Source organism: Gossypium raimondii, chromosome 2, assembly GCF_025698545.1.
Source record: "Gossypium raimondii isolate GPD5lz chromosome 2, ASM2569854v1, whole genome shotgun sequence".
Classification (NCBI taxonomy): domain Eukaryota; kingdom Viridiplantae; phylum Streptophyta; class Magnoliopsida; order Malvales; family Malvaceae; genus Gossypium; species Gossypium raimondii.
In genome coordinates this window covers 43,524,320-43,542,407 of record NC_068566.1, presented here as the reverse complement: position 1 = coordinate 43,542,407, position 18,088 = coordinate 43,524,320, and the positions used below count along the sequence as shown (strand labels likewise).

Genomic DNA, 18,088 nt, shown 5'->3' with positions numbered 1-18,088 from the left:
ATCCTAAAATTTTCATTTGAAATGATGGTTTAACGTGCCACGTCAGCTTACTATTACACCATTGACGGCAATTAACTGTTCAGTGACTAAAATGTTACAACACGATAACATAAGTGACTAAAACATAACCTAAGACAAACAAAAGTGACTATTTTGATAGTTTATCCATTTTAAAACTCAAATTCACTCTATTATAATTAAACTAAATAAAACCTACGCAACCAACTCAATGATAAGCTTTTTACCATTTTCTGGAAAATAGAAACGAAGTCCAACAAACTTCAGACCTTAAGGCCCAATCTTTGTACCTCTTCTAAACCCAATGGATAGCTTTTTACCCTTTCCTTAAATTTTGCATTTCCTCCCAAATTTTCTTTTCTGTATACAATGAAAACCTTGATTGATTCTTTTAAAATATTTTTTCCGAGCATTTTGAATCATATATAAATAGTATTAATTGTGTTTTTACGGCGACGGTGAGGCCGTTATAATTTACGAATTAAAATCTGAATCGCTAAAGAATTTGTGGATCAATCGAGAATTTTGACCGGTGAGAACTGGAATTTTATCAATCAAATCCTTAATTCCGATTTTGTTATTGTTGCTAATGAATTATTGAGCTTGTTTATCTATTGATTTGAAAGTTCTTGAGTGGTGCATTTTGATTTTTTGTTAATTGTTTTATGTTGCTGAAATCTATTAATTAGTAGCAAAGGTGATTTTGGAACTGTAAAACATTTTTGGTTTCTTATGTTGCGAGCTGATACTAGTTTCATCTCAGTTTTAAATTTTTTTGGCTATCATCTCATTTTTCGTTGGAGTCTCACATTTTTAACAGAAACTGGGCCATTAGGGGATCTATCAGCGACAATGATGGTGTCTTCAGTAACAGAGTGAAAAGAATATCATAGAGGTACATTCTCTAAGTAAAATTAGATTCGACTCAGAAAAAATCGAAAAAGAAATTCAAATGTTGAATTATTCTAATTGAGTTGTTCAGTTTTTTAACCAATTCCAATTAGTAATTCGGTTTTTTGAATTGGAGCGAGATCAAATATCCGGATTAAGCAAATCGAGGTAGTTTTGGATTAAAGCTATAATTTTAATTTTAATTTTGTCTTTTACACTTTTACACTTCAGTTTTCTGTTTCCCAATTAGGAAAATCCCATCCCCGATTTTGAAACCCCAACTTTCTTCCGACTCCCGATTTCTATTCCATTCTTTGCGTCTGTGTTCATTGGCACTCCGGTCGATTTTAGGTATCTTTCAACTGCCCTTTTTCGTTTTTCCTTGGTTTATCTCTTTTGGGGTTCTCTTTCTTGCTTTGCTTTACCTTTTATCGTAAAAGGATTAATCCTAGATTAAATAACATAACTGGAATGAGCAGAAACTTGAAAGTGCCCTTATTCTTTTATGTTTTTGAAACTGATAGCTGGTGTCTCTTTTGGCATGTTCTTTCTGTCTTATAATTGTCATCTGTTTCTCTTCTCTGCTTCCTATCTATCAAGCACTTTGGGGTTAAATTGACTAATGATAGTTAGAAATGAGGTATTTAAAAGAGGCAAGAAGAGTGAGAGAATAGGTTAGCGACAAGGAGACCATCCATTGGTTATTAAGCATGAAGGAAAAGGACCATGTTCTTATGATTGATGAAGTTCTGTGTAAGTGCTAATATATTTGGTTCTAAATACTCAATGCAACTATCTCCTTCATATTCTTTGTTTCCATAATAAGATTAAAGTGCACGTTTTTAAAAGTTCTTTTTAAGTTTCAAGTTAGATTAATGATCCCTCAAATCCCAGTGTTATATTCTTCAGGGATGACATTAATGCATTTCTACGCTAACCGGTCCCCAAGAACTTTAATCTTCACTTCTAAAAAGTCTATAGCTTTCATTTATTTTTTTAATTTGATCTTTTGTTTGAGTAATCATGGCTGCTTTGCATTTTCCTTTCATCTTTAGTTTTTTTTTTTTCATGTTGGCAGCATAATTGCTGCCATGAATTTCCACCAAATATTACCATTGGAGGGTCAAAGATGGAAATTTAGTAACAAATGGAAAAACTTGTTTGTTAGTTAGCTGATCTTATCACCTTCTTCAATGGATAAAGATTTGATTATCATTTTCAGTTAGATGAAAATTAAGGACGATTTAATTATCTATTTTATAGTAAAGAGTTATTCAATTACTATTCTTTACTTATATCCTGTGGTTAATTTGAACTATTATAAACTTAAACAAATATATTCGATTTAACTCGAATTTCATATCATTCTACTCAATTCGAAAACTTTTCAAATTGAGTTTGGTTGATAAAATAGGACTCATCAACTCTACTAACTCGAACTTTTTTTACTTGATTCGACTCGACTCGATTGAACGCTCACCTCTAATTCTCATGTTACTTTTGATGTTTAATTAGCTTGGTTTCAAATTCAGCAATATCATTGTTGCCTCTGTTACAGTACTGGTGTTTACCATTGATTTTTGATTTAGGTGGGAGGGATCAAAGGATGTGACTTCTTGAATGCCTATTTTTTTTCTTCATCTTAAAAGTTTATCTGCTATGGTTATTAATGAATAAATGATCTTTTGGAAGCATTGAAACAAGATAGCTGCTTTTCTTATTGTAATGTTTAGTGTGAACAGAATCTTGGAATATTTTTTTTGGTAATTATCGTTATTGATGCAAAACTGCTGGAATAAGTACAAATGTTTTGTAGTTAAAACAAAAAAAAAAAGAAAAAGAAATTGAGTGAAAGCTGGATGAGTTGGGATTTATTTGGAGGGGGTTCAACTAAAGCACTGCCCATTTAACATATTTCTCTCTGTATTGCTTTCAGTTTTGCATTAGGATTTGGGATAACTGGAAATGATTTTCTAGGGAAGCTATTGTCAACAATGGTAAGAAGAAACCTGAAAAAGATTGGTATGAGAGGGAGAATTACAAGCTGGAGAAGGCAATGCAAAAGAAAGTGGTATTTCGGATATGTCAGCTGAGAATACGAATGATGTTTCCAATTGATCAATAGAGCTGGCTGGTATGAATAAGAGAAAAGGTGGATAACAATGAAAAGAAGAAGGATCGAATAAAAAGAGGAAATCAGAGTTTTGTACAGATGAAAAGGAAGCCGAGAAGGGTCAGAAGAAGTATAAGAAAAGTAAAGATGCATTTGGTGAAGTTAGAGAGATTTCAATGAATGCTTGTTTGGGTGGAAAAGAGAGCATGGGACAAGAAAGTAACGAGGTAACATTTCTGGAGAGCAACTTTGGTTACAAAGCAAAAAGGATGCGAAACAAAAAAAGCTTGAAAGGTTGTAAGAGAATATCCGTTGGACCAGTTTTGGTGATAACCTGCAAAGCAGAGGCTTTGCTAGTTGTTGCAAAAATGATATGGAAGCTTAGCATCTTCTATGGTAGCAGAAGGCACATGGGCATATCTAGCTTGGATGCTTGCCCCATGGAAGATGTGGACCAGCACAATCTTATTGAGAATAGGTCTGGAGATTCATGTCAAAAACATTGGAACTGGATGGGCAATCTCTATGGCCCGCATAGGGACAAGTCTTTTGCTGAACAAGTTGAAATTTTTGCTAATTGATATCTCCCATACATGCTTGATGCAAAGGAGTCCTATAGTAGCAATGCCCAGTTGGTCTGCCATAGCTGCGGTGCTGTTTTTATCTTCTGGAAATGGCTTCTTGATTACAAATTAATTTGGAGTTGCATGCATTATATTAGCTTATTGGTTGATTATCTAAGAGCTCTTAGAGCAATATCCTATTAGATCCCTTGATATATGTTTAGATCTCCTCTTAATGGTGCTAATATCTTTAATATATGGATCTTAAGGTCTCTTAACTTGTTTGTGCGTAATCCACTCAATAGGCTTGGTATTGAATAATCCTGGAGGATTAAACTATAGTGTAGTGGGCAGCTTATTTCTCAGTTTTGCTAATAGCCAAAAAAATACGTTTTTTATAAGATTTTATTCCTAAAATTTGATTGTGGTTTGTAACAAAAATTAAAAATCTAATCTGTGTTTGCTTCTGCTCCCATATCCTTGATTTCCTATAAGAATGTAATTGAATTCCGAGTTTTGAATTTTGCTTGGTGCCAGGAGATGGATCTGATACTGGTTTATTCTGCTATAAATTTCCTCATTTGTTTGCTTTTATGAAAAAGATGACACTTCGGGAAACAGAAAGAAAAGGGGAGAAAGAAACCTCTTAGTTGAGGATGATAAGTTTGTTTTGATCTATAATAGCATCAAACTTTTACCCTTAACCTTCTTAAAAACTTGCCTAGAATAACATATGATGAGTGTTTTTGTTCACCAAAGTTTTGATTTGGCTGTGGTGGTCAATGGTGATTAGATGTACTATATATGAGTAAGATAGGTTTGCTTGATGTTTTACATAGGTTTATGTTTTTGATTCAACTTCCCTCTTCAATCGTGCACTTCCAAAGTAAAATGTTTTTCCTGCATTTTGCATAAACCATTTGAGTATAGTTGCACCTCCAAAGCATTGCCAATAACTATTTGCTGATCATCTCCAATGAAAAAAAACCACTGATGTGTTTCTTTCCCTGCCTTTTTTCTTTTTTCAAGTCATTTGGTGTACTATAAGCTGCTTCTTACTGCATAAATAGTTAAATGCTCATTACAAATGGCAGAATTTGCTAATATGACTGCATAAACTATTACTTGTCTTTTTTGCAATATTAATATTTGCTAGAATAAATCTGTATTTTGATTTGTATTTATTAGGAACAGAGCTTATTTCCATTTAAATAACATTCAGTTTCTGTGCTTCCATTCCCCATTCCCAACTTGCTCTGCTGCATTCTCTCTGTGCAATTAAAAAACATGTGGCCCTCGCATGCTAGGTATTGGGGATCATTTCCAGCTGTTGTTGTTTAGATTACACCAGTTTCAGCACTCCTATTTACTGCTTGTTTTTCTCATGTTTTTATAACAAAGAATATTTTACTATTATTGTTGCAGGTGATTGCCTTCATGGCTGACCTGAAGCACAGGATTCTTATGGTTTCTGATTTTTTCTATCCCAACTTTGGTGGTGTCGAGAATCACATCTATTATCTGTCACAATGCCTACTAAAACTTGGTCACAAGGTCAGAAAATTTCTGTAAGTTTGTAGGTTCTAATTCTTGTTTGTGAGGAATGATGTTTTTTCTTTTTCCCCAGAAAAGAAGGGGGAATGATTTTAGGTCCACTACTATAAAGAGGAAATCTTTTTTTTTCAAAGAAGGTTTTAGATATGCCGTTGCTTAGGTAGAAGAATACTATAATGTCCCTCTCTGGAAGGGTTCTCTCTATATTTCTTTCTCCTTTTCTCTGCTCTGCATTTTTTACTAAACCTGATATCCTTTTGTTTTACTTCTTTGGTCGATAAGAGACATCATATTTTAAAATTCCTTGGTCCTTTTCTCTATCCAACTCCGTTTTGCCTTCCGTTCCTGCAAATTAATGATTCGTTTTTTCTTCAAACTCTCAATGCAATAGGTACCAAATTTCAGTCCTTTTATTTCCCTAAAATGGATGATGTATTTACTCTATTATTGCAGGTGGTTGTTTTGACTCATGCTTATGGAAATCGATCTGGGGTGAGATACATGACGGGTGGTCTGAAGGTTTATTATGTACCGTGGCGGCCATTTCTTATGCAGAATACATTCCCGACTATCTATGGAACATTCCCAATAATTAGGACTATACTTCTTCGGGAAAAAATATCACTTGTGCATGGTCATCAAGCCTTCTCAACTCTATGCCATGAGACTTTGATGCACGCACGTACTATGGGATACAAGGTTGTATTTACTGATCATTCATTGTATGGTTTTGCTGATGTGGGAAGTATCCACATGAACAAGGTTCTGCAATTTACTTTGGCAGATGTAACCCGGGCCATATGTGTTTCTCATACAAGCAAGGAAAATACAGTGCTACGGTCAGGTTTGCCGCCTGAAAAGGTTTTTGTGATACCTAATGCCGTGGACACAGCTATGTTCAAACCTGCTCAACAGCGCCTTGGCCGTGATGAAATAGTTATTGTTGTGATAAGTAGGTTGGTTTATCGGAAGGGTGCAGATTTGCTTGTGGAAGTCATTCCGGAAGTTTGTCGTTTGTATCCCAATGTGAGTTGCTCAGAGCATGTTGTTGCTGAAAAGATTTTGATTTATTGGCTTGTTCTGTTACTAGTCAGTTGTCATGGTATTAGTTAGAAATGAGCAGTTCACCCAATTCTTATGTTGCTTCACCAGCTACTGGCAAGGGTATGAGATGGTTGGATTTTTTAATTACCTATGTCCTTTGGTTAGATATTCTGCAATGATGGTTAGTGTTGTTGCTACTGGCTAGACTAAGCATAAAATGGCCACCATTATATATCCATATGAACTGTTGGCCATTTTTACGTAAATTTGGTGTATAGTCCCTATTTACATACGAAAAATATGTTTATGTAGAATAAATATCCTGCCTTTTCAGCAGTGTCTGCCTATGTGATGAATATAATTGCCTTTTTATGGTTCAATTTATGTTAGTCTTGGAAAATATTTCAGTAGCCATTCTTTTGGTTTGCTTTCTGCAGTTAGCATGAGAGGAGTTAGTTGCAAAAGGGTTTATTACGGCTTTCTAAATTATGATGGTTCATCAGTTATAGGCCTAAAAATTAGCATGTTTAGCCAACTGCCATGTTGCACCTGCTCTCTCTCACATACACAAGCCTCTTACATCAAGACATCTGAATTTCTGCTACACTTACACATTTCTGATCCATTGTCATGTTTTAAGTTTTAGTTAAATCTTTCAGTGTGTTGGTTATAGTTCCTCATTTGGATGAAGACTTGGTATTTAGTAGAAAGTACGACTGTACTCTAACATGTTAGTCTGCACTGTTATTTTGAGTTATTTTCTCATTTTTAAACACCTGCGAAGGTACGTTTCATTGTTGGTGGAGATGGACCTAAACGAGTGCGGTTGGAAGAGATGAGAGAAAAGCATTCTCTCCAAGATCGAGTTGAGATGTTGGGGGCTGTACCACATGCTTCTGTAAGGTCTGTGCTGATTTCTGGCCACATATTTTTAAACAGGTAAATTTTTGGTTCCTACAGACCACCCGTTTTTAGTTTATTACCTTTTTATGTAACCAGAAGCCAAAAAGAAAAAAAAAGGGAAAAGAAGAAGAAGAAGAAACACAAAGAAGACAAATTAACATTCCTTGATCATTCGATAATCAAGTGTAAAGGCTGATCAACTTAATTGCTTTTCCTTTTGACAGTTCTTTAACTGAAGCTTTTTGTATAGCCATATTGGAGGCTGCAAGTTGTGGACTATTAACTGTCAGCACACGTGTAGGAGGTGTCCCAGAGGCATGTATTTCAAACTGTCATTAACCTAGACATACCAAACTGGTTTATGCTTTTGCACCTAAAAGGATTGGAATTTATTTAAGATATCCTCTAATTTTCCATTTATTTGTTTTAGGTTTTACCCGATGACATGATAGTACTTGCTGAACCGGATCCTAGTGACATGGTACATGCAATTAGGAAGGCAATATCTATCCTTCCTAATATTGATCCACAGGTTATGCATGATCGAGTAAGTAATTTTCATTGACTTCATATAGTAATTTTGAACTGCGTGAGGTGGACAAATGCATATTTCTCTTTCTGTGGCAAGATGAAGAGACTTTATAATTGGAACGATGTTGCTGAAAGGACTGAGATTGTATATAATCGTGCCTTGAAATGTTCTGATCAGAGTCTCCTAGAACGACTTTCCAGGTATGCCATTGAATGTTTTCCCTGAAGATGATGCTCACAAATTTGATTTAGCCAATGAGATGGTTTCATGCTTTTCAAGCACCTCTGATTTCACTGAAAGGTTTTTGGTATAATGTTGAGTGTATGGCATGGATATTTTCTTATGTGCTTTTAGTATGGAAGGCAGGAAGATTAAAAGTTGGCTTATTAAGTAATTAAATAAAAAATTACATACAACCTTGCAATCATCAACTGTATATACACTCAAGCTCGCATTATCTAGTTGTGAACAGGACTTGGAGACGAGTATTGAACATAATTATGTGTTTGTTATGGGTATACCAAACTTTTAAAGCTTTTCTTTATTTTTAAGTTGATACCCTCTTGTTTTTGTTTTGTGTCGGACATGGGTAGTTCAGGGACAATGGAGAATCTGAGTAATATACAAAGTGGTAGCTTTTAACTTTGAAATATTTGGTAAAATCATCACATTATTTTTGAGTTATTACCAAGGATGCTAATGAGGTGATGTTTTGTTAGGTATCTTTCATGTGGAGCTTGGGCAGGCAAGCTGTTTTGCTTGGTTATGATAATCGACTTTTTGATATGGCGTCTGTTAGAACTGTTGCAGGTACATGGTGTTTTTTTTCTTTTTGGTATGATCCCGTAAAATTAAATCAGTCAATTGGGTGAATCAGTTTGGTTTTTAATCGGCTCAATTTGGATAAGGTCAATTCAAGTTTTAAAATTTTTTGGTCATTTGAATTTGGATTAGTTTCAGGTTAGGGTCATTTTGGGTTATTCCAGGTTCAGGGTTGTTTTTGGTTTGAGGCTCAGGTTTTTCGGGTCGGTCATTATGGGTTTGGACCATGTCGAGTTTTGTTCATTTTGATTTTGAGTCAGTTTGGGTTTGGGTGGCTTTGTGGGTTTTGGTCATTTTATATTAAGACTAGACGGGTTGGATGGTTGGACCAGGTTTTGAGTTTTGGGTCAAAACTTGACGGTTATACATGAAGTGATGGTTTGTTTTTGTTTATAGTTTTACTTAATCTACTATACTGTTGTTACTGCTTCACCAGCCTGCAAAGGATATCGAGGAGGTGCCTGATGTGGCTCTACGCTGCCATCAACACGGAGAAAGGATTGAAGAAATATATCGTTGCAAATCAGAATAATAGTATAGGAATAGTTTTCGAGTTTATAACAATATTATTAGCTTCAAATATTTGACGTTTCGTCTTCAAGCATTGTACCTTATTCTATTCTTTATGCATTTTAAGTAAAAATCTCATTGCTGCAATCCACTTCTGAATGTGCTTTCTTGAAATCCCATGTTTTTCACTTCATTTTAATTATTATTCACAACGAGGCCTTGGCATAGTTAAAAGAGGTTTTGGGCAGGTTCAAAATTTATCATGCACAATTTTCAGTTTCACGGTACATTATCGCCAAACCTGAATTTTAGTTCAGTTAATAGTACTTATTCGGACATGTATTTGTATTTGTATTTTGATATTTTTGATTATAGTTGTTAACATTTAAAAAATTATTATTTACAAATATGATTTTACAATTAATGAGTTTTTAAAAAATGCATTATATTATGTTTTACTTTGTTTTTTAAAATAAAATAAAAAATAAAACACGTTTTAAGTAAAATTTTTTCAAAAGGAGATGATATGCGGCTTATTGGTTTATATATTCAATTTTTTTTTATTATGAAAGATTAATGTGCCTTATTTTGGTTTTCACGCGGGATTTAGTGTACCCATACAATCTGGTAACAGCAATTTTCTTTTGGTGGGGTGGGGGGGCACCTAACCATAGAGATACAGCGCCTAATTTCAATTGGATTGGGCTTTGTGGAGATTAGCAACTGGGAAATACAATTCCAGTCAGAAAGAAGAGCAATACCCTACAAAATACTGCTACAGCCTACAAGTGAAAAAGAATGAAGATGCCATAGCCGTCAATTCACGTTGACTGTTAGTCTCCTCCGCTATTACCTGACGGAAGCAAAGTAATAGTACCATTAGTACAATACCTCGTGAACTGACCCTCCTTTATCATCACCTCCTGTAATTATTATTACTTTTTTTTTTTTTTGCATTTTTTCCCTTCCATTTTAAAGTATTCCTCACCTCATTCCCCACTCATCTCGTCTCTGCCGCGTATCGACCCCGCATTTTATTTTATTTATCTCAATGGGTTTTTCTAATATTATTTTCATGGATAAATTATCTTAATTAGTTTCCTTCTAATATCATTCAGCTAATCTGGTATGTGTTTCCATTTTAAAGTTCTCATTTCTTTTTTAATGAATGTGTTTGCTACTTTTCTTGTATTCTTAATTCTTTCTAATTTTCTATAATGCCATTGTTTAAGGGACAATTTGGGTTTTCTAATCTGAGCAATTTGTTGTTAATTCATTGTTTAGTTTGATATTTATTGTTTGGGGGGGGGGTCTATTTGACCATTTTTGGCTGCAAATCTATTAGTTAAAGCTCAAACCTTTACATAAAGTAGAAATATTTAAGCTATAATAAAATCTGGGTATTGCATTTTGTTACTAAATAACTAAACTTTATTATCATATATATATTTTGTCTACGTTCATTACTGCAGGAAGCAGATTTTGGGGGTTAAGAGATTTTATCTACAGAGAAGATGGTGACATCTGAGCAAGAACATGATTTTGTTAAGTGGGGTTTGCAACTATTCAATAGTGATCCCTATGCTAATTGTGGATATTGTGGTGTGTTAACTCAAGAAAATGGAGAGTATTACACTGGAAATAGTTTCAAGGAGGATGACCATTACGACGCGGGAGAATGTTGTAATGTGGAAAATGATGAGGCTATTGCTCATACTCTTCAACTTCAAGAACTGTCAAAACTTGCAGTGGTGGGATCTCCAAGCCAAGGGGAGGAAGAAGAATTGCAATTGCAAGTGTCTGGTTACACTCGAGATTGTATCAATCAGTCTGTTGGGGACTTTGGTTCTGGTATAAGGAAGTTTCTGAATTTTCGAGTTTGACGGTTTGAAGTTGCTGATATGTCTTTAATGTATTGCATTAATATGTTTCTGTTTTGTGATTTGTAGGGCAAGGTTGTGGTGAGGAAGAGCAAGATGAAATAACAACTTCTAGTTCATGTTCTAGCCCTGAAGAGAAGTTGTTATGTGAAGAGGATAGGTCATATTCATTGGAGCTAACCGATGAGTTTGCTCTTGATGGTGAAGTTGGGAAAAGGCTGAACCAGATGGTTCCTGTTCCTGTAAGTGTGACTATAAGGTTTAGATTCTTGATTATGACATCTAAAAAGTAGTGTCGTAGTTATGCATTTAGATTTATCTCTGGTTGTGTGTAGCATATTCCAAGAATCAATGGTGAAATACCCTCTGTTGATGAAGCAACTTTAGATCATCAAAGACTACTAGAGAGGTTTGCGTTTTTTTTTTTGTTTTGTTTCCTGGAACTTGGAATTGGACCTTTCTTTGAATTCTTTATCTTTATATTTTCTAGCTATTTTCTAGTTCTATTGCCATTTTTTCCCCTTTGGTTGACCTATTTGTTGAATATATGGTTCTGGTAATTCTTTTGCTGTAACAGATTGCAAGTCTATAATTTAGTGGAGCTTAAAGTTGAAGGAGACGGTAACTGTCAGGTTAGCTTAAAAGCTGAAAGCATGGATATTAACATCAATAGAGCTAGATAGCATCAATATGGTTGAAGTTGTTCTGTGTCTAAACTGTCATTATACATACATAGGTTTCATGTATCCATATAAAAGCATGGGTGTCTTTTGATATTGGTTCCCTTCTAACATTTATTTCCAAGGTCTTGACTCGATTGTTGGTAAAACTTTCGAATGTTGTTACTGACATAAAATCTCGTCCCCTATGACATTCTTCCCAGTGATCATGGAAGCTCACTAATTGTTACTGCAGTGCTTCATGTAAATTATATACCTGATGTCTCATTAGCTTCATGATGTTGCCAGTTCCGTGCTCTATCTCATCAAGTTTATCGAACTCCTGAGCATCATGAGTTTGTGAGGCAGCAAGTTGTAGACCAGGTTGGCCTTTAACATACAATAGCAAAGTTTGGCGTTTTTGTTTGTTGGGCTTATGTATAGTCTTACATTGAAATCATTGTGCATTGCAAGTAAAGTTTGATGTTAACTTTTCTTTTCTTGCTATATCTTGCACAATCAGCTTAAGTCTTGTCCAGATATATATGAGGGGTATGTTCCCATGGCATACGGTGACTACCTGGAGAAGATGTCCAAGTATTTTTCTGTTCCTCCATGACTTAACTATTCTTCCTTTTCTAGTTTTCTTGACCTTGCTTCATCATATTGATGCTTACAGGAGTGGTGAATGGGGTGATCACGTCACTTTGCAGGCTGCTGCAGATTCGGTACGCTCCACCTGTCTTTTTGTATTGACTTTATTCATAATTTGGACGTTGAATTATATCCGCTTTCCCACTTTGGTACCTAAAATTTTTTTGGTCCCACCTTGGTACTTGAAATATCATTTTCACCCCATTTTACCCCCAAAAATTACCAGCGTCCAATAAGAATGTGTCATGTTCTTATTGGCAATTATTTTTGGGTAAATTGGGATGAAAATTTCAGGTACCAAAATGGAAAAAAAAGATTAGGTATGAAGTGGAAAAATGAGTATAATTTAGAGGCCAAATCGTGAATTAAGTCTTTCTTTTACCCTCTTGTTTGTGATAGATTTCACATTCCCCCTCCCTTAAATTTTTGTTATATTGTTCAATTTGCCTAACCTGCATATCAATTTTCCGTTGTCAATCCTCCAGTTTCTCTCTCTATGATTCAGTAGACATCCAAAAGATTAGTTGATGCCAATTTCTGTGTGCTGCTTTATAGTGCACAATATGGGAAGAAAAACTGTATTGGTTATTCTGATTATGTTAAAATATGCCAACAGTGGCTGTCTAATGCATCATGCTAATTGCTTGTTGCAGTATGGTGTTAAAATATTTGTCATAACATCTTTCAAGGACACTTGCTACATTGAGATTCTTCCAAATGTCCAAAAGTCAAAACGAGGTATAATCTATAGTATTAGCTTCTATTAGTAAGTTATTTTTCTTGTTTATCGTTATGATTCTGATTGCAATTAATACATTGAATGTCATGTTAAAATTTCTTCCTAGCATTTGAGCATCTCTTGTTATATCTCAATAGTTAGAGGTGCAAGCTGCCGTCTGACCATTTAGGTTATGATGATGGTTGATCGAAAAATATCTACTTCGTAGATATTCTATCCTTCGTTTTTATCTAATGGTTTTCTAGAGAAGAAAGATGCACACTACGGCTCAACCATTGTGCTATTCCGTGGAAATTTTATATCACAAAATAATCAGTTCGGTCTGGTTTCTGCAGTTATTTTTTTGAGCTTTTGGGCAGAGGTACACTACAACTCAATATATCCAGTTGGAGGTAAATACCACCCTGGGAAATTACTACTTATACGTGCATTCTAGCCAGAATATTAGAAATACACCAGTTTATTGTATTGAATGCAGCTGAGCCTGCTCTCTAAATTCTAAAGCTGCTTCAATTATAGATCAAGTTAACCTTTTTTAGTTTGGGTTTGAGTTGACCAGTCGCTTTTCAGCCTCTAGAAGATTTTCAGTCAGTATTAGATAGATGGAAAGATGACCTAGCATATGCCTTAAACACCCAAGTTTGCAAATCAATAAACTCACTAAGAAACATTGAGTCAGAGATATTCTGGTTTGAGGGAATGGTAGTTGCATAACTTGGTTTGCCGGAGGCACTTCAGCTTAATAGTACCTTTTGACCGTGGTTTTATATATATATGTATATATATATATACATATTATTTTATTTATTATTTGTTTTGTTTATAATTATTAGATGTAAAGATTGATGACCAGGATTATTAGATATTGTTACGGCTTAGATCACTTTGTTTGCCAGAAAGCGAACTTTACTTTCAAGAAAGCCTAATATACATAAACTTAAGCTTTACAGCCAACATTATCATCATCATCATCATCATCTTCAAATCAATAGGAAAAAAAAAGGGTTTTGTTATAACCCTACGTTCTCAAGAGTCCCAAACCATGGGTTCTAGAAAGGATGATGCATTTAAGAAATGAAAAAAAAAATTGCCAAACTAGTAATATGAAATTATGAATCTGTCATTTCTTAAATCCATGTATTGTTTGAGCATATTGATAATGCGCGGATTATATTACTATCTTTATATTCAGATGTGCCTTCATTCGGGATGAAGAAGAAGAAAAGGTGGCGAATGTTGCGGAACAAGCATTTGGAGTCAACTGATGGATATCAATGAATCAATCAAGCTTTGTTGCTTCAGCAAGAAAGCTAATGTGCCTCGCCGTTAATTTTCTACCAATGCAATGTTAGATTCAATGTTTATTTTAAGGATGGAAAAGCAAAGCAAAGCAAAGCAAAGCAAGGTAGGAGACATCATCTTGCTTGCTTCAATGCTCCACTTAGATTGTATATTTCTTGGATTCAATCTATCCTCATTTGTTTTCCAAATAAAGATATAGTACCATGTGTGTACACCCGAGAATGAGTATCCTAATTTGAAAAAAATTGATCCGATAAATTCACACTTAGCCAAATCTGATTTGATTATAAAAGGTTAACAATCCGTATCTGAAATTGATTCAAGCTAAAATGATCAAATAAGTGACCCAAAAATGATCTAAATTTAAAGTGATCAAGACTAAACATAACATGACAAAAACTTAAAAACTTAAAAATTTAAATGCCTCAGAACTCAAGAAGGCTTGAGCTCACAATGACTAAAAATCAAATTGATCTGAACCAATGCAATCTAAAATTTTTAGATAAGAGAAAATGGTCCCTCAAAGGATGGGGAATTGCAATAGGGAGACGCCTGCATTCTTTTAAATATACACTCTTAACTACCATGAGGGTGAGAGGAATACATTGAATTACTAGAGGGTGATGTGTTGACTCAAACCAGAGATGGAACACCTTCTATAAAATTTTTTGAGAGAGTTCATTCTCTAATGGAAAAAAGTATGAGCGAAACGGTAATCATCAAGTTGCTTAGAAGGAAGACTGGGGTTAATGCTTTGTTGAATAAGATTTACTCCATTGAGAAACCGTCAACATCGATCCAACTCACGGAACTAAACCAGGAAACGATTCCTACATGGTTAAGTTCCAGACAAGTGAGGACGGTATTATCTTAGGGTCTTTGGGTTATTTTTTTTGTTAATATCTTAAAATCCAACAATAGACTCTATTATTTTCGACTATATATCGATATCCACTTAATGTGATACTCTGCATCTATTTGCTAGGTCTTTTGAGAGTATTTTGTGCAACACCCCTCACTCGTTTTGGGACATTTAAAATTTCAAATGAAATATAAATTATTTTGGGACTTTAAAGTCAATTTCAACTCATTTAGAAAATATTCAAAAGCGATTAAGGTTGTCTGGGACCCAAAACGAGCCCCAATAAATCAAACTAGGCCAAAATAATATAGTGACTGAGACTTAGGGGAGTTGTATTGGTATCACTGGGTAGTTGTATCGGTACAATTGCTTAGTATGTCTTTTTTGGCTTTCTGACTTAGTTGTTTCAAAACAACTGAGTTAAAATTCTAATATTTGGACCCCTAAAACTAAAAATTGATCCTAAAAACTCTAAAACATCTCTAAATATTACTGAAACATATAATTAAGTTTCAAATCATTGTAAATAAATTTCAAAACTGAAAAAATAAAAAAATATTTATTCAAATTAAATAGTAGAATAAAATTCCTTTAAAATGCTTATGGTTGAATAGTTATCTCATTATGTAATTCACATATAGCTCCTAAGTACAAGTATACAATTATTATCATCACTACACATAAATTTCTGTTATAGCTCTTTTGTCTCATACAATTAGACAGATTCCATGTTTATATTCACTTCTTATCTAGGGCATTAAAATTCAAATCTTTATTTTATGACCATATGTATATTTAGTGGTTCATGGCTTCTCTTTATTGTCCTTCACTTATTCTTTTATCTTAATCATTTACACATAATGTCCATTTATAATACAAATATTAGAACATTACATCACAACTTATTTCATGTTTAGCATGCTTTTTTATTCACTTATTTAGTTCATATTTCGCTCATACTAAACTTTAGCATAACAAAATTTAGATACACGATATTTCAACTGATCACCTTAAAAGACAACACTAAAAATGCATTGATCTGAACACCCTAGAAATAGATTCATAACGCACATAAGTGCTGCGCTCGAAAGCATCTTTTAACCATAATCTTCAAACACACGCGTTAACTAATCCCTATAGCATGCTAATTGTATCCTCACAAATCACTAAGTTTACTAGGGCATTTCACAATATAATCAGATTACACTTATAACCATATTACACTTATAACATGATTTCCATATTTTCATACAAATAAAGACATCACATTTCATGATGCTATTGGGATCTAGTGTCCTAAGTGTAGTATATACATTTATACTTGTAATTTTTCGAACATATTGGTTTAAATAGAATTTCATTATACGCTAATATCATTTGTATTTGTCCTCAACAATTTTTGCACACAAAGCAAAATGTAAGCAAATATTGAATCATTACTTATTTAATGTTTAACTAATATTAAGTTGCATTATATGGTCGAATCATAATGCAAAAAGATAACTTATATTAGTAGATAATTTAAACAGTTTATAGTCTAATCAAAACTAAGCAAATTAATTGAAAGACTATTTATGCCATCTATCAAGTTTAATTGGGGGGATGCTTTATCTAGGGTATTAGATCGACTCCCAGAAACTAGAGACATAGATGCCATTGTCTGGATTAACAATAAATCGATCATAACCCAAGTTGAATTTATCCTAGATCCATTTATGGATTTATTCACTTGTGATGTTCATAGTATGACATACCTTAATCCTAAATGGATGATGGATTATGTATGTGTGACTTGTATACTTTGATGTAAATGAAAACATAAGTTCAAATAGATTAGGAACTGAAAGCTGATATGTATAGTATATGGCTTCTACATGATGTAGCATCATTTCATAATAGTGGAATCATAGTCCTATAAGGGTAACTGATATCATCTCATTGACATTACATGATTGATGAAAAAGGAATGTGGCCACAGGTCATTTGTCATAAGACAAATAATTTAATTACTATGTGTTAGTAATTGAATTTTTCATATTGGAAGATTTAATGGCAACCATGAGATAAAATAGAATCATATTAAGAGAACGGATTTCATCCCAAAGAGATTAAAGATATCCTATGAGGGTAACACACTTATGGCAAGACCATTGGACGAACAATTAATAAAGTAGCGTTTGTAATGCTATATAATAAGGGAGAGTTCAATTATTGTACTATAGTGAAATGATTCCATGATTAAATAAGTTGTAATTAATACGCGAAGATTCAGAACTTAATTTCAAATTATTTGAGCCCTAATTAGATATGTCCAATTGGTCCCTTTGCTAGCTTGAGATAAGCCAAAACAAATTGCATATAGAACCGATAAATTGTGAAATGAATGAAAATAATAAGTAAGAGAAATAAATCACATGTATCACTATCCGCAGTGAATGCGTTTTCTTGCGTAGTACGAAAGATGATTTATAAATTAATTTAATTTCTTTGAATTATTATTTAATTGCTTGTAATTAAATCATTGAAAGTTTGAAGTGAGAATTAAATTAATTAGTTATCATAGATTTGTTGAATAAGGTAATTAAATTGGTAATTAAGGGTCTGTTTGATTCAAGAAATTGATTTTCTGGAAAATCATTTCCAACTTTTCCAGCGTTTGATTGGCGGAAAACATTTTCCATTTGGAAAATGAACTCCAAAACAAGGGAAAATGGGTTACATTTTAGGGAAAATGTCTTACCCTTTCAATTTCCGTAAGACATTTTCCGTGCTCTCCTCTCTATCGCCTCCTTCATTCCTTCCTTCATTTCCGGTAGAAAATTGCTTCTATTTATTGATTTTCCAGTAACTTGTTTTTTTTAATTATTCAATACTTGTTTTTTTAACACAATTACAAATAATTTATTTGATATTAATTTTCAATTTATAACGATTAATATTGTAGCTTAATAATTGAGTATTATTATAGATAAATCATTGCAATATATGTAAAAATAATTTAAAATATAAAAATTATTAATATATATCAATATATGTAAAACA

General features: G+C 33.6%; 2 protein-coding genes across 15 annotated transcripts; both read left to right on the top strand.

Annotated features, from left to right (window-relative positions):
* The first annotated feature begins 381 nt into the window (after nucleotides 1–381).
* Nucleotides 382–9,097, top strand: LOC105788966 (phosphatidylinositol N-acetylglucosaminyltransferase subunit A). 11 transcript variants are annotated; one of them, XM_052627575.1, is made up of 11 exons: nucleotides 382–550; nucleotides 839–913; nucleotides 2,846–3,673; nucleotides 5,011–5,139; nucleotides 5,593–6,165; nucleotides 6,968–7,122; nucleotides 7,311–7,401; nucleotides 7,517–7,633; nucleotides 7,715–7,818; nucleotides 8,338–8,428; nucleotides 8,877–9,097. In XM_052627575.1, the coding sequence occupies exons 3-11, from the start codon at nucleotides 3,416–3,418 to the stop codon at nucleotides 8,970–8,972; spliced, it is 1,614 nt and encodes a 537-aa protein (XP_052483535.1). In that variant the 5' UTR covers nucleotides 382–550; nucleotides 839–913; nucleotides 2,846–3,415; the 3' UTR covers nucleotides 8,973–9,097. The 11 variants fall into 11 exon arrangements, with proteins under 11 accessions (XP_052483535.1, XP_012471555.1, XP_012471558.1 ...); XM_052627578.1 differs by lacking the exons at nucleotides 382–550; nucleotides 839–913 and adding exons at nucleotides 1,134–1,260; nucleotides 1,510–1,662; XM_012616101.2 differs by lacking the exon at nucleotides 2,846–3,673.
* Nucleotides 9,098–9,736: 639 nt separating this feature from the next.
* LOC105788969 (OVARIAN TUMOR DOMAIN-containing deubiquitinating enzyme 12) lies at nucleotides 9,737–14,396 on the top strand. Of its 4 annotated transcripts, none has more exons than XM_012616116.2 (11): nucleotides 9,737–9,875; nucleotides 10,423–10,801; nucleotides 10,900–11,072; nucleotides 11,166–11,239; nucleotides 11,408–11,462; nucleotides 11,799–11,873; nucleotides 12,013–12,086; nucleotides 12,169–12,217; nucleotides 12,797–12,881; nucleotides 13,218–13,274; nucleotides 14,075–14,396. In XM_012616116.2, the coding sequence occupies exons 2-11, from the start codon at nucleotides 10,465–10,467 to the stop codon at nucleotides 14,158–14,160; spliced, it is 1,065 nt and encodes a 354-aa protein (XP_012471570.1). In that variant the 5' UTR covers nucleotides 9,737–9,875; nucleotides 10,423–10,464; the 3' UTR covers nucleotides 14,161–14,396. The 4 variants fall into 4 exon arrangements, with proteins under 4 accessions (XP_012471570.1, XP_052483534.1, XP_012471573.1 ...); XM_012616115.2 differs by lacking the exon at nucleotides 9,737–9,875 and adding an exon at nucleotides 9,897–10,076; XM_052627574.1 differs by lacking the exons at nucleotides 9,737–9,875; nucleotides 12,797–12,881 and adding an exon at nucleotides 9,895–10,076.
* The last annotated feature ends 3,692 nt before the right edge of the window (nucleotides 14,397–18,088 follow it).